The sequence below is a fragment of the Schistocerca piceifrons genome, chromosome 4 (assembly GCF_021461385.2).
Source record: "Schistocerca piceifrons isolate TAMUIC-IGC-003096 chromosome 4, iqSchPice1.1, whole genome shotgun sequence".
In the NCBI taxonomy this organism is placed as follows: Eukaryota; Metazoa; Arthropoda; class Insecta; order Orthoptera; family Acrididae; genus Schistocerca; species Schistocerca piceifrons.
In genome coordinates, this window is record NC_060141.1 from 318937672 (window position 1) to 318954301 (window position 16630).

Below are 16630 nucleotides of genomic sequence, written 5' to 3' on the forward strand. Positions count from 1 at the left end.
AGGACTGATGGAGTACATCGAGAAAGTTCAAAGAAGGGTAGCACGTTTTGTATTATCAGAAATAGGGGAGTGTGTGTGTCACTGAAATGATACAGGATTTGGGGTGGACGTAATTAAAACAAAGGCATTTTTCATTGTGGGGGAATCTCTTCACAAAATTTTACCACCAAGTTTCTCCTCCAATAGCAGAAAGAAATGATCATCATAATAAAATAAGGGAAATCAGAGCTCGCAAGGAAAGACATAGGTGTTCGTTTTTTCCGCATGGTGTATGAGACTGGAATAATAGAGTGTTATTGTTAAGGTAGTTCGATGAACCCTCTGTTAGGCATTTAAATGTGATTTGAAGAGTAACCATGTAGATATAGATATGCTCGGGTCTGTTTGTAACCAGGAGATCTAAGATGTTACCTTTACAAGTCAGTTTGCTGAATAACTGCTCAAGATAATTCTCAGATAAGGCTTCAGAACAATTTCACACAAATTATTGTCCCAACTATGTGCCCTAATTGCTTTAGGCTTCCAGTCTACAGCTGTTACGTTGAAATCTACCTTTAATGACCAGGAACTTAACATGCAACCTTCTCACAGCTTTTCTTCAAATACTCTGCCACTACTGCAGTGGTAGAGGATCTACAAAAGGATCTGATAACTGTATATCAACCAACTTTAAAACTTATTACTACTCAAAAAATTTTGGATTTGTAATCTGTACTGAACTCACTAGGTACGGTACTATCATATTATTTATCGTTATCTATACCAGCATTCAACCTATGTTTATGATACACATTCCAATCAGTATTTAGAATTTCACCACTGTTAACATCTGGTTCAGCCAGCTCTCTGTCCCTATTAATATGTGGGCATTATTACATGTTATAAAAGAGACTAGTTCTGAGACCTTTCCATGAACACTACTGCAATTAACCATCAATATATTAACATTTTCTTCCTCTGATCTAACATGATAAAATGCTACTCCCTTTAATTAATCAAGTTGATATTTTTTTCCATACTGAAATCAGAAGGTGTCTTATTAGACATATGGAGGGATTTCTCTACCATAAAAAACTCACATGTGCATGCCTGATGTGCTCCGCTGCCCAAGTAGCCATTTCTTGCATATAATGCACAGCTGGTCCTTCAAAGGTGTCCTACAGTTCTACAGCCACTAGTGAAGGATGGAAAATCTGCAGCCACGATTGTCACAGGATTTTCTGAACCACTAGTTTAATTCTTCCACTCGGCTACAAACCAGAGGACTGCAAGTAATTCAAAGAATGATGTTGCAAACTGCTAGCTCTACTGCCACAGGATGTGAGAGGCTAGCAGTCTTCAGCGAAACAGCCAACTGCCCATAGGAACCCAGGCTGCAGGTGCCATTCATGCTGACATTAGCCACAATATGGAGCTGAGGGCACACAACATATTCAGTAGTTACCGACAGAGCCACCTCTACATCTTGGATGAGACCCCTCAAGCAAGCCAACAGAGGGAACACTGGCCTTCATTCCTGCCCTGCCAACTATTTCCCTAACAGGCAATAATACAACTGTGTTAAGGGCAAGGGGTCTAACCACATGGTCAGCAGTCACTTTCACTTCCACCCAAAGATTCACAACCCAACTAATGTTTGCCATTCAGTTTTAGGTGGGTATCATTCCATGACGAGTGAACGGGATGTCATTGTGATATCGGGGGCCCCAGGTAACACCATAAGCATCAAAGGAGGCAAAAGATTCTTCTCGGGTGACCCAATCCCATTGCAGCCTTGAGTAACAGTCTGGAGCCTAATGAGCACGGTCAACACAGCTCCCATCTGTTTGCAGAAAATGACCAATACCCCTTATTTCTGAACACAATCCATTTGCAATCTATATTCATCTACACAAGGAATATAATAATAAAACAAGCAGCTACTAGATGCAATACAATTATGGCTGTTATGCTGCTTTAGGTTATCACTACATTACAAAATCAGCTCATGTGACACTAACCTTTTTTCTGAAATATATGGTGCTACTTACTACACAAAGGAGGCACTGAGTGGCAGAAAAGCACACTGAAAAAAGGACTGCTAGACATTATTAGCTATTGTCAGGCTAGGTCCTTCAATCAGGCACAAATAAAGCAACTCCCCCCCCCCCCCCTCCCACACACACACACACACACACACACACACACACACACACACACACACACACACACACACACACAATCAGAGAGAGAGAGAGAGAGAGATGAAAGGCTGAGTACAATAGCAAACGATATCTTCTTCTTTCAATGTGCCTGTTTGCCACTCAACACCATCTCTCTGTGGTGAGTAGTAATCTATCTTTTTCCTCTTGTTAAAACACACAAATACTTAGAATAAATTAATCTACACTAGTCATACACTTAAACTCAGATTACTATTCATTTCTTCACAGACACACATGAGAACAAAGACTAGACTAAATGCTGTGTGGTAACAGAAACTACTGCTGCTGGCACATGTGCTTCACTATACAGCTGCAACTCTACTGTTTATTCAAGATGATGAGTATGGCACACTTTGAAATGTTGTGATATTTTAACACTGATATCTGACTGGAAACCCAAGAGCTTTTCATCACTATATACCAAGGACACACAATTCAAATCATACAGACTGGAAAATTGATAGCATTTGCGTACTAACTTACAGCTTTGTCTAGAAACATTTTGTCTCCAGAGAGGTGGTAAGTACTGAGGAGGCTTCCCAAGACTCTTATTGTGACTTCAAAGAGATTCACATCTCTGTTTATATCAAAATGGAGATTTTCAGCCACCCAGTTCCTAGCTTCTGCGAACTCTGTAGAAAAAGAAAAACAAGTACATAACTACAAAAAAGGTTAAAATAACCTGCTTTATTTTACATTTTACTACTGCCAGTGTACTTTCATGTTGAAATACACAATTATGAGTCTCATGAGTCTCCATGTAATAAAAATACTAATCAAAATTTCCTACTATCAGAATAAATATTACACAAACTTCATTACAAGAGACAACTTCCAGCCAATGGCTGGATCTGTTTTACACATTTTCCTTTATTCTCCCACTAGCACTCTGCCAACACAGTGACACAATCTTTTCTACATCTACATCTACATTTATACTCCGCAAGCCACCCAACGGTGTGTGGCGGAGGGCACTTTACGTGCCACTGTCATTACCTCCCTTTCCTGTTCCAGTTGCGTATGGTTCGCGGGAAGAACGACTCTCTGAAAGCCTCCGTGCACGCTCTAATCTCTCTAATTTTACATTCATGATCTCCTCGGGAGGTATAAGTAGGGGGAAGCAATATATTCGATACCTCATCCAGAAACGCACCCTCTCGAAACCTGGCAAGCAAGCTACACCGCGATGCAGAGCGCCTCTCTTGCAGAGTCTGCCACTTGAGTTTATTAAACATCTCCGTAACACTATCACGGTTACCAAATAACCCTGTGACGAAACGCGCCGCTCTTCTTTGGATCTTCTCTATCTCCTCCATCAAACCGATCTGGTATGGATCCCACACTGATGAGCAATACTCAAGTATAGGTCGAACGAGTGTTTTGTAAGCCACCTCCTTTGTTGATGGACTACATTTTCTAAGCACTCTCCCAATGAATCTCAACCTGGTACCCGCCTTACCAACAATTAATTTTATATGATCATTCCACTTCAAATCGTTCCGCACGCATACTCCCAGATATTTTACAGAAGTAACTGCTACCAGTGTTTGTTCCGCTATCATATAATCATACAATAAAGGATCCTTCTTTCTATGTATTAGCAATGGGTTACATTTATCTATGTTAAGGGTCAGTTGCCACTCCCTGCACCAAGTGCCTATCCGCTGCAGATCTTCCTGCATTTCGCTACAATTTTCTAATGCTGCAACTTCTCTGTATACTACAGCATCATCCGCGAAAAGCCGCATGGAACTTCCGACACTATCTACTAGGTCATTTATATATATTGTGAAAAGCAATGGTCCCATAACACTCCCCTGTGGCACGCCAGAGGTTACTTTAACGTCTGTAGACGTCTCTCCATTGATAACAACATGCTGTGTTCTGTTTGCTAAAAACTCTTCAATCCAGCCACACAGCTGGTCTGATATTCCGTAGGCTCTTACTTTGTTTATCAGGCGACAGTACGGAACTGTATCGAACGCCTTCCGGAAGTCAAGAAAAATAGCATCTACCTGGGAGCCTGTATCTAATATTTTCTGGGTCTCATGAACAAATAAAGCGAGTTGGGTCTCACACGATCACTGTTTCCGGAATCCATGTTGATTCCTACATAGTAGATTCTGGGTTTCCAAAAACGACATGATACTCGAGCAAAAAACATGTTCTAAAATTCTACAACAGATCGATGTCAGAGATATAGGTCTATAGTTTTGCGCATATGGTCGACGACCCTTCTTGAAGACTGGGACTATCTGTGCTCTTTTCCAATCATTTGGAACCCTCCGTTCCTCTAGAGACTTGCGGTACACGGCTGTTAGAAGGAGGGCAAGTTCTTTCGCGTACTCTGTGTAGAATCGAATTGGTATCCCGTCAGGTCCAGTGGACTTTCCTCTATTGAGTGATTCCAGTTGCTTTTCTATTCCCTGGACACTTATTTCGATGTCAGCCATTTTTTCGTTTGTGCGAGGATTTAGAGAAGGAACTGCCAGTGCGGTCTTCCTCTGTGAAACAGCTTTGGAAAAAAGTGTTTAGTATTTCAGCTTTACGCGTGTCATCCTCTGTTTCAATGCCATCATCATCCCGTAGTGTCTGGATATGCTGTTTCGAGCCACTTACTGATTTAACGTAAGACCAGAACTTCCTAGGATTTTCTGTCAAGTCGGTACATAGAATTTTATTTTCGAATTCACTGAACGCTTCACGCATAGCCCTCCTGACGCTAACTTTGACATCGTTTAGCTTCTGTTTGTCTGAGAGGTTTTGGCTGCGTTTAAACTTGGAGTGGAGCTCTCTTTGCTTTCGCAGTAGTTTCCTAACTTTGTTGTTGTACCACGGTGGGTTTTTCCCGTCCCTCACAGTTTTACTCGGCACGTACCTGTCTAAAACGCATTTTACGATTGCCTTGAACTTTTTCCATAAACACTCAACATTGTCAGTGTCGGAACAGAAATTTTCGTTTTGATCTGTTAGGTAGTCTGAAATCTGCCTTCTATTACTCTTGCTAAACAGATAAACCTTCCTCCCTTTTTTTGTATTCCTATTAACTTCCATATTCAGGGATGCTGCAACGGCCTTATGATCACTTATTCCCTGTTCTGTACATACAGAGTCGAAAAGTTTGGGTCTGTTTGTTATCAGAAGGTCCAAGATGTTATCTCCACGAGTCGGTTCTCTGTTTAATTGCTCGAGATAATTTTCGGATAGTGCACTCAGTATAATGTCACTCGATGCTCTGTCCCTACCACCCGTCCTAAACATCTGAGTGTCCCAGTCTATATCTGGTAAATTGAAATCTCCACCTAAGATTATAACATGCTGAGAAAATTTATGTGAAATGTATTCCAAATTTTCTCTCAGTTGTTCTGCCACTAATGCTGCTGAGTCGGGAGGTCGGTAAAAGGAGCCAATTATTAACCTAGTTCGGTTGTTGAGTGTAACCTCCACCCATAATAATTCACAGGAACTCCAAATATTCTTCTCCACTCCTTTCAGCCAACTATACCTTGGTAGTACTAGATGCGATTTTTTTAAAAAATTGTGAAATTCAGAGCATACTGTAACGCTCCAATACGAGGTCTGTTCAAAAAATTCCAGAACATTTGTAATTGTGTGTCAATGGTGTGCTGGAGTGAAATGCAATTGGCATCCTTGCACACACCTGTATTTGTGTAGCTGCAGAAGTTTCACTGTTGTATATCTGTTATTATTGTTCAGTGCTGTACCAAGAAGAACAATGTGTTGCACAGCTTGAGAATTAGAGAAGCAACACATCTGCATTAAATTTTGTGTGAAACTTAAGAAAATCTTTATCAAGATGCAACAAATGATGCACGGAGCATTCGGTGATGAGTGCTTAAACCGTGCTAGGTGTTACAAATGACACACACAGTTTAAAAATGGCTGGACAGAAGTTAAAGATCCTTGTTCAGGACGCCTTTCTACATCTAGTGACAGTGCTCATGTCAGGAACATTAATGAAATTGTGTGTGCCAATCGAAGCCAGACTGTCCAAGAGATTGCCGAAGAATGTAACATTTCAGCTGGATTATGTCATGGAATCCTGACACAGCATCCTGGATGCTTCGTGTAGCTGCCAAGTTAGTCACACAGCTCATGAGTCAAGACCAGAAAGACCTTCGCCTCGCAACCTGTGATGAGCTTTTAGGTCACACAAATGAGAATGAGATGTTCCTCAAGAGAATCATTACTGGTGATGAGACGTGGGTCTATGATTACGATGTTGAGACCGTGGTTCACTCTTCACAGTGGGTCAGGGAAAGTTCTCCAAGACCAAAAACAACTTGTCAGGTCAGAGCAAATGTCAAAGCCACGCTGATAGTTTTCTTTGACTTTGAAGGATTAGTTAATCACGAATTCATGCCACGTGGACAAACTGTTAATCGATGGTACTGTCAGGATGTGTTACGGTGCCTGTGAGAAAATGTGAGAAGGAAATGGCCTGAAATAATGCGAGACAATTCATGGTTCTTGCATCATGATAACGCACCCATACATTCATCCCTGTTGATGTGTGAGTACTGCACAAGAAACTAAATCACCATACTGCCTCATTCTCCAAGCTCTCCAGACCTGGCCATTGCGGACTTCTTTTTAATTCCAATGTTGAATACCCCATTGAAAGGATGAAGATTTGCATTGATATACGAGATAAAAGAAAATTCGCAGATGGCATTTTGCGCAACCCAGCAAGAGGCATACCAAGACTGCTTCTGGAAGTGGAAATGGCATTGGGAGTGGTGTATCAATTATGGAGGAGAGTATTTCGAAGGAGACTACGCACAATAAGTAAAAGAAAAATTTTGTGGTCAACATTCCGTAATTTTTTGAGCAGATGTCATATGTCCAATTATATAGGTCAAGGGGAGCATCCATGGGGATTAAAAAAATGAAAGTATGGGGAAAAGTAAGTACATTTCAACAAATGCCGATAACACTACTGCATTTATAGTTACATGATACTGTCTATATCTGATACAAGGTACAATTGTATCCATGTTTATTAAGATGAAACTGTTTCGTGTCTTATAAATGGAAAGATTTTACAACTGAGGATAATTGTTCCAAATACAACAGTAATATTTACATGAATTTTTTCAACATAAATTTGTGACGTAATGTACACGATCAAAGATGTGAACCCTCTTTTCCTTTTATTTTGTTGTATAGCATAGTTTCTCAAAAAAGAATTTAAAAATTTAATGTGTTATAAAATACGTACTAAGTACAAGATAAAAACTATTTTGAAGTTATGTGATTCACAAAATTGATTTTGATGTCTGATATGCTCAACCATGAGCCGAGGTAGTCATAGAGTAATGAGGTTCCTAAGACGCAACATATAAAAAACTTCTGTTCCTGAAGTATGTAGAATGAGTAGACCTTGGAATCCGCATATAAGTTTTTGTAAACTACATAATCACTAATACTCTTTCATATTATAGGATAAAAATGCAATAATTTGTACAAGATGTCCTCACTGCCATTTGATGATCAGCTTAGGTCTAAAATTAGCAATGAAAAATAAATTATTGTTTCAAAGCAGTGTGAAAAACTGTGTCTTTCATCCCCGCAGATATTTGTAAATTTCTTTCAGGCAGTGAGATAACATACACAGAATATTTTTGTGACTAACAACTGCAGAGAAGAAGATAAAATTTGTGTGAACGTTTGAAGATTTATTTAAATGTTTGAATAGTTCAAGATATTGAATAAATGCTTCAAGGGAGTTCTTGCACATCATATTAGTGAATCTTAAACTTTCAGTGGCATCCTCCGTCGTCACTGACAGGAGATTACATTAGTTGGCCAAATTACAGTTTGTCATGGAGACGTCATGAAGTCACAGAATTTACGTATGCTACCAGAGATTATGTTGTTGTCCATGACTGAAGAGCATTGCTCATTTCTTTAGTCAATGGATGACACAACTGATTTCTCTGTTGCTTTTCAGCATCAAGCACTTTTTTCCAAGCACCACTAAGTGTGTAGCCGCCGTCACACATTGTGATCTCAGTGGTTTCTTTGATAATCAAATCTCAGTAAGTATACACATGGGATAATATTCCTGTTTTGTAAAAGACAATTGTTTGTTCACAAGACTGTGTTCAGCAACAGCATATTCATCAATATCACAATATTTAAATGGCGTTTGCTTTTGTGTGACATTCTGAAATCGTTCGTACTGACTGAGAAATGTAACTGCTATCCCATTCACAAGCTGTTTTAAAATTCCAGGAACACTGAGATCAAGTCTGTCTTTTATTGGGCACCACATCTCTCTAATTTTCTTCAGCGGTTGGAAAATGGAATGAATACTATGTCCATCCAACATTTTGCCTGTTTTATTTCTCATAGCTCTAATGACATGGAGGAAGTCTATGAGCTGCTCATCTTCTGATCATTGATTATCTCAGTGTTTTTCTTTCTTAGATATGGCTAACTTAATATCTCAACCATTATAGCCATTCTTTTGGGACATGTTTCTTATCAGATATTGCCCCCCATGAACCATGGGCATTGCTATTGGTGGGGTAGCTTGCGTGCCTTGGTGATACAGAAACCTGTACTGTAGGTGTAACCACAATGGAGGGTATCTGTAGAGAAGCCACACAAATTTAAGGTTCCTGAAGAGGGGCACAGCAGCCTTTTCAGTAGCTGCTGTGGTAAAAGTCTAGATGATTGACTGATCTGGCCTTGTAACATTAGCCTAAACGGCCTTGCTGTGCTGGTACTGCGAATGGCTGACAGCAAGGGGAAACTACAGCCGTGATTTTTCCTGAGGGCATGCAGCTTTACTGTATGGTTAAATGATGGCATCCTCTTGGGTAAAAAATCCCAGAGATAAAATAGCCCCTCATTTGGATCTCCAGGTGGGGACTACTCAGGAAGATGTCATTACCAGGAGAAACAAAACTGGCATTCTACAGATCGGAGCATGGAATGTTCAATCCTTTAATCAGGCATGTATGTTAGCAAATTTAATAAGTGAGAGAGATAAGTTGAATTTACATATAGTGGGAATCAGTGAAGTTCGGTGGCAGCAGGAACAGGACTTCAGGTCAAGTGTATACAGGGTTATAAAAACAAAATCATGGGTAATGCAGGAGTGGGTTTAATAACGAATAAGAAAAAGGAATCAATGTAAGCTACTATGAACAGCATAGCGAACACACTATTGTGGCTAAGATAGACCGCAGTAGTAAAAGCTTATATACCAGCTAATTCCACACATGATAAAGAAATCTAAGGAATGTAAGATGACACACAGGAAATTATTTAGATGTTAAGAGAGACGAAAATCTGTGATGGGGGACTGGAATTTGACAGACAGAAAAGGAAGAGAAGCAAAAATTATAGGTGATTATGGACTGGGGGAAAAGAATGAAAGAGGAAGCCGCCTGGTAGAATTTTGCCAGAGCGTAATTTAATCATTGCTAATACATGGTTTAAGAACCATGAAACAAGGTTGTATATGTGGCAGAGACACAGAGACACTAGAAAGTTTTAGTGTGATTATATAATGGTAAGACAGAGATTTCAGAACCAGATTTTAAATTGTAAGACATTTCCAGTGGCATATGTGCAGTCTGACCACAATTTATTGGTTATGAACTGTAGATTAAAACCAAAGAAATTGCAAAAAGGTAGGAACTTGAATACGCTGAAAGAACCAGAAGTTGTTGAGAGTTTCACAGGGAGCACTAGCCAACAGTTGAGTAGAACAGGGGAAATGAGAACAGTAGAAGCCAAATGGGTAACTTTAAGATACGAAATAATTACAGCAGCAGAGTATCAAATAGGTAAAAATACAAGGCCTAATAGAGACCCTTGGACAGAAAAGGTATTGAATTTAATTGTTGAAAGAATAAAATATAAAAATGCTGCAAATAAAGCAGGCAAAAGGGAATAAGAACGTCTAAAAATGAGATTGACAGAAAATGTAAAATGGCTATGCAGGAATGGCTAGGGACAAATGTAAACCAAATGAAAACCAGTCCTACACAAAGAAGGGAAAGTTGAAAGGTGAAAATAGCATACAAAGGGTCTTTACATGGGAGATGGACTTGAAGGAAATTGTATAGAAGTGGAAGAGGACATATATGAAGATGAGATGGGAGAATTGATACAGCGAGAAGAATTTTACAATCCACTGAAAGACCTAAGTTGAAACAAGGTCCCAGTAGTAGATCACATTCTGCCAGAACTATTGATAGCCTTGGGAGAGCTAGCCCTGATGAAACTCTCCATCTGGCATGCAAGATGTATGAGACAGGCGAAATACCCTCAGACTTCAAGAAGAATATAAAAATTCCAATTCCAAAGAGGGGAGGTGCTGGCAGGTGTGAATATTACCAAACTATCAGTTCAATAAGTCATGGTTGCAAAATACTAACACAAACTCTTTACAGAATGATTGAAAAACTTATAGAAGACAACCTTGGGGAAGATCAGTTTGGATTTCGGAGAAATGTAGATACACGCGAGGCAATACTGACCCTACGACTTTCTTAGAAGACAGGTTAAGGAAAGGCAAACCAATGTTTTTATAGCATTTGTAGACTTTGAGAAAGCTTTTGCCAACGTTGAATGGAACACTGCTTTTGAAATTCTGAAGGTAGCAGGGTTAAAATACAGGGAGCAAAAGCCCATTTATAACTTGTGCAGACTCCTGTCAGCAGTTGTAAAAGTCATGGGGCATGAAAGGGAAGTAGTGGTTGATAAGGGTGTGTGAGACATGGCTGTAGCCTATCCCCGATGTTATTCAATCTGTACACTGGCCAAGAAGTAAAGGAAACCAAAGAAAAATTTGGAGTAGGAATTAAAGTCAAGGGAGAAGAAATAAAAAGTTTGAGGTTTGCTGAAAACACCGTAATTCTGTCAGAGACAACAAATGACTTGGAAGAGCATTTGAATGGAACTGACAGTCTCTTAAAAGGAAAATAAAAGATGAACATAAAAAAAGGATAATGGAATGTAGTCAAATTAAAATCAGGTGACTGCTGAGGGAATTAGATTAGCAAATGACACACATAAAGTAGTAGAAAAGTTTGCTATTTGGGCAACAAAATAAATGATGATGGTCGAAGTAGAGGGGATGTAGAATGTAGACTGGCGATGGCAAGAAAAGCATTTCTGAAGAAGAGAAATTTGTTAACATGACTTAAATGTTAGGAAGTCTTTTCTGAAGATATTTGTCTTGGGTGTAGCCATGTATGGATGTGAGATATGGATGGTAAATAGTTCAGACAAGAAGAGAACAGAAGCTTTTGAAATGTGGTGCTACAGAAGAATGTTGCAGATTAGGTGGATAGATGATGTAACTAATAAGGAGATACTTAATAGAATTGGGAAGACAAGAAATTTGTGGTACAACTTGACTAAAAGAAGTGATCGGTTGATAGGACACATTCCAAGACATCAAGGGATCACCAATTTGGTACTGGAGGGGAGTGTGGCAGGTAAAAATTGTAGAGGGAGACCAAGAGACGAATACCGTAATCAGATTCACAAGGATGTAGGTTGCAGTGGTTATTTGGAGATGAAGAGAATCACACAGGGTACAGTAGTGAGGAGAGCTGTATCAAACCAGTCTTCAGACTGAAGACAACAACATCAGATATTTTATCTTGGAATCCAGGTGTTCCTTGTCACAGATAGTTCTTAGCTCTGCGTATAAGTGTCTTGAAAACTTCTTTCTTATGGAGAGGATGATGAAAGATTTATGCAGCGATATACTGGGGATACATGTTACCTTCTGATAAAGAGAGTGCCTTAGCCACCCACTTTGCTAATTTCGCCACATGGAATCTTAGCTCTTTACCTGTTCATTGACCATATGAATAGTATGTGCTCTAATATCAAGTTCACTGCTGAGATGGAGCGAGAATTATAATTAACATTTTTAGATGTTCTATTTGAAAAAATAGAAGATGGGCAGCTAGGGCACTCTGTTTGCTGAAAGCCAACACACACTGACCTATATTTCTGTGCACAAATCTCTCATCATCCAGCCCACAAGAAAGCAGTTTTCAATACATTGACGCACAGAGCTAAAAGTGTGACAAGGAACACTCCCAATTCTGAAATTACATATTTAAGAAAGGTATTCTACAAAAACTGTTATTGTGATTGACACATTAAGCTAGAAACACACAGAGATACTCCTCCAGAAGATTATCAGCCAGTAGCATTCCTTCTTTTCTTTAGAGCTATGACCAATAAAATGGGCAGAGTCCTAAACAGACACAGTACTCACCCCATTTTCCAACCACTCAAGAAAATTAGAGAGATGCTGCACCCAGTAAAAGACAGCCTTGATTTCAGTATTCTTGGAATTTTAATTTGGTTGGTCAATATGAACAATTTCAGAATGCTGCACAGAGTACCAATACGATATTAAATATTAAAATTTCTACAAATCTGCCGTTGCTGAATACACCCTCATGAACAAACATACTATTATGTCTCATAAAATAAGAATATTATCTCGTACATCTACCAAAAGGGATTGCTTATCCAACAACCCACTGAGATCAGAATGTGTAACAACAATTTTAATTGAGACAGTGGCTACATCCTTAGTGGTGCATAGAAATGGGTGCTTGATGCTGAAGGGCAACAGAGAAATCAATTGAGTCATCCATCTAACAAAATCAGCATTGCTACCAAAATTCTTCAGTCACAGACAGTGATAATTTCTAGTAGCATATGAAAGTTCCATGACATCTCCATGATACAATTTACCCAACTAGAGTACCTAGTGGCGTACTGAAATATAATCTCTGGATGATGATGGACGAAGTTGTTGAAAGTTCGAGATTCACAAATCTGACACAGCAAGAACTATACAAAGTATTTACTCATGAATGTTACCATGAAAAACAACAATTTCAAGCTATTAATTATAAATATAGATAGTTCTTCCTTCTTTTCCTTGTGCCTTTGTCCCGCATCAGCTTAAGGTCAATGTGGCTGTTACAGATTTGGCCTGGTTAATTTAAAGGGTGGCCAGATGCCCTTCCTATCACCACTCCTTTAACCCCTAGGACAGAATACGTGTACCCCAACAGTTTGCATGGTCTGTTACTTGTATGAAAGTGACCAAAGTATTCTAAATGTTTGCGAATCATTGAACTGAGGTAGAACTTGGGTACCTGAGCGACATTTACCCAGTGGGATGTGGAAAACCGCCGAGAAACCACATCGAGGCTGGTTGACAAACCAGCATTCATTGTTAATCCAGCAGGTGGATTCAATCCGAGCCAGCACACCTTCCCATTCTGGCGGCAGCACTAATGCGCATGGCTAATGGTTAATGGGACGTGTGAACAGATATTTAATAATAAAAGATAAAAGTAATGACATACAAAAAGTATGTGGACTGTGTTTGACATTTTTACATAAGTATTGGGAGGTGTGTAGGAGGGGGGGGGGGGGGGGGGGAGATTATTGGTACAAATTGTTTTATTGTTTCTCAAACTATTTTCACTTTAAAATTTCTGCACTTTTGAATATGTCAACCAATTCAGGAAACAGTTTTTCTACTCTGATGTTGGTAACTCAAAAACATGGTTTTCAAAGGATCCAACAGTTTTTAGGGGCAATGAAAATCACTCCCCATGCATTTTTTAATGTACAGGAGCAAGAATTTGTATTTTAGTGATAAATCAAGTGCAATGAGAGATTAATTCAATTTTTCTCAGTCAAATAATCAGTACAAAATATGGTTATTTTCTGTCTGTGGGTTACTATTATTTTTTAAAATTACACAGTGACCTGTTACAGGTAGTGTCCCTTATCTTCAGATCGTATGTTGTAGTTACAGTGTACACTATTGATAATGAAACTTGGAACTATTAGTTCATCTTTCTTTAAAGTTCTTCACAAATGAATAAATTTTGTTAGTTTTAACAATGTAGGACAAGACAGATTGCTACTTACCATAAAGATGACATGTTAAGCTGCAGACATGCACAATTAAAAGACAGTTAATAAAGCTTTCAACCACAGCCTTCATCAGCGAAAGAGAAACTCACACCATTCATACACACAAGCAAGCACATCTCATGCATACATGACCGCCAACTTCAGCATCTCTGGACACAACACAACTATCACGTGGGACACAAGCAGCAATCTTCAAGGGCACGGAAGGAGAAAGGAGAGTAGTATAAGGTGAGGAAAGAGATGAACGCTGTCTGGTGAAGTGTGCAAGGACTAGACTGCTAACAGCTGCAGCGTCAGGAGGTCGTGGGGCAGGGAGGTGGGGAAAAAGGAGAGTAGTGGGGAAAGATGGGCGGATTCATTGGCAGAGGACTGCAAATAAACAGGGTGGGAACAAGAATGGGGAAGAGATGATATGGGGTAGAAACTGTTGGATGGAGGGTGTGGGGAGGCTTGTTACTGTAGGCTAAGGCTGGGACAATAAAGGGAGTGGAGAATGTGTTTTACAGATAACTCCCATATGTGCAGTTCAGGAAAGCTGGTGGTGGAGGGAAGGATCCAGATGGCCATGCCATGGGGTGGTCTACTTTGATCTTGATGACAATATGGTGGTGGAATTTCATCCTGGTGGACAGCTGGTTGGTAGTCATACCACTATAAAAAGGTGTGAAATGGTTGCAGCAGAGCTGGTAAATGACTTGCCTGCAGGGTGTCATAGGGGTGAGCAGGGAAATGGATTCAGGGAAGAGGTTCTGGGGAGGGGCTAAGGCTTTAAGCAGGGATTGGAGATTGTGTTGGATTTCTGGGATGGGATACTCCGGCAGAGTTTATAGATGGAGGAGTCAGATAACTGGCACAGGCCTTCTGCCAGGTAGTCACTGCGATACATAACAACAGTGGTGCAACCTTTGCCTGCAGGTAGTACGATTCAGGATTTGTTTTGAGGTTATGTGTGGCTATTCTCTTTTCTACAAAACGTTGGTTTTCTGAGGAAGGTCCTTGAGGAAGGATAGTGAGGCTAAGTTGGTGATACGGAATTCCTGGAAGGTGACTAGCAGGTGATTAGGTGGGAGTGGGAAGGAGGATCATAACTGGATGAACTCGAAGAGGCATTTTTCAATGTTGGAATTAGGGTGTTTTGGTTGGAGGGATTGGTGACAGAAGTGCTTCCATTGCAGGCATCAGGAGAAAAAGAGTAAGTCTTTGACAATTCTAGCATAGTTAAATCTAGGTGTAAAGCTAAAGGTGAGGCCTTTGGATAAAACTGAAACTTCTATGGGTCTGAGGGTTAACAACAGCATTATGGAAATGTTTTGGTTCTGGATTTTGTGCGGAGTCGGTATGGAGTTTGAGGGAATGTGGCAAGTTGAAAAGATCAGCAAGGGAAGGTTTATCTGCTATGAGGGGTGGAGGAGGAGGAACATTTTGGGTACAATTGGGGTTTGATAGTGGTGCCCTGAGGTGAAAGCAGAATGTCAGTAGGTTGATAACTTATGGAGGTTGTGTCTGAAATGGTCCTCAAGGTATTGGAGCACAAGGGATTCAGTTTCACAGATGTGATGCACTGAGTAAGGATTGCCCAGTAGTAGTATCTTGCAGAGGGAGCAGAGGTGGTTCTGGGATGTCGTGCCATGGAGATGTTTCTTTGCAGTACCTGGTTTGTGAGGGCCACAGATTAGTGGAATCTGAAAAGATGTAAGTCACTGTAAAAGGAGGGGTGGGATCCAGAGATAGGAATCTTTATGGTTAGGCTGTTTGGGGGAGAGAAACAGGATGGGTCGGGCCATTCCAAAAGTCCAAAACAACCACCAATTCCTGCTTAAAGACTTAGGCCCTTCCCAGACCCTCTTGACTGAATCCATTTCCCTCTTCACCTCTACAACACCCTGCACACCCACCTTCTATATGCTCCCCAAAATTCACAAACCCAACAATCCTGGACACCCCATTGTGGTTGGTTACTGTGCACCCAATGAAAGAATTTTGGCCCTCATTGACCAACATCTCAAATCAATTGCCCATAATGTAGCCTCCCACATCAAAGACACCAACCACTTCCTCCACCAACAATCCACCTTCCCCCACTCCTCTACCTCCTGGATCCCTACTTGTCACTGTTGATGCTACCTCCCTACACCAACATCCCTCATGCTCAGGGTCTTACTGCTTTCCCCAACATCCTTCAGACTCCAAAACCACTACCTCTTTCCTCATAGACCTTACTTGCTTTATCCTAACCCACAAATATTTCTCCTTTGTAGGGAAGGTATGTAAAAAAAATCCCTGGCACAACCGTGCGCACTGCATGGCATCCTCCTGTGCCAACCTTTTCATGGGCCATCTAGAGACCTTCTTTGCCTACTGAAATACCAAACCCCTAGTCTTGTTCAGGTTCAGTGATGGTATCTTCATGATCTGGACTGAGGGCCAAGACATCCAATCTTCATTCCTTCACAACC

At 40.3% G+C, this 16630-nt stretch overlaps 1 protein-coding gene across 2 annotated transcripts in view; it reads right to left on the minus strand.

Moving 5' to 3' along the window:
- The window catches only part of LOC124796472 (endoplasmic reticulum mannosyl-oligosaccharide 1,2-alpha-mannosidase), a 118587-nt gene that overhangs the window by 75335 nt on the left and 26622 nt on the right, over positions 1-16630 (minus strand). For both annotated transcript variants that reach the window (XM_047260700.1, XM_047260698.1), the window contains exon 5: positions 2688-2836. In XM_047260700.1, coding sequence (XP_047116656.1) covers positions 2688-2836 — 149 coding nt within the window. The remainder of the gene's footprint in view (positions 1-2687; positions 2837-16630) is intronic.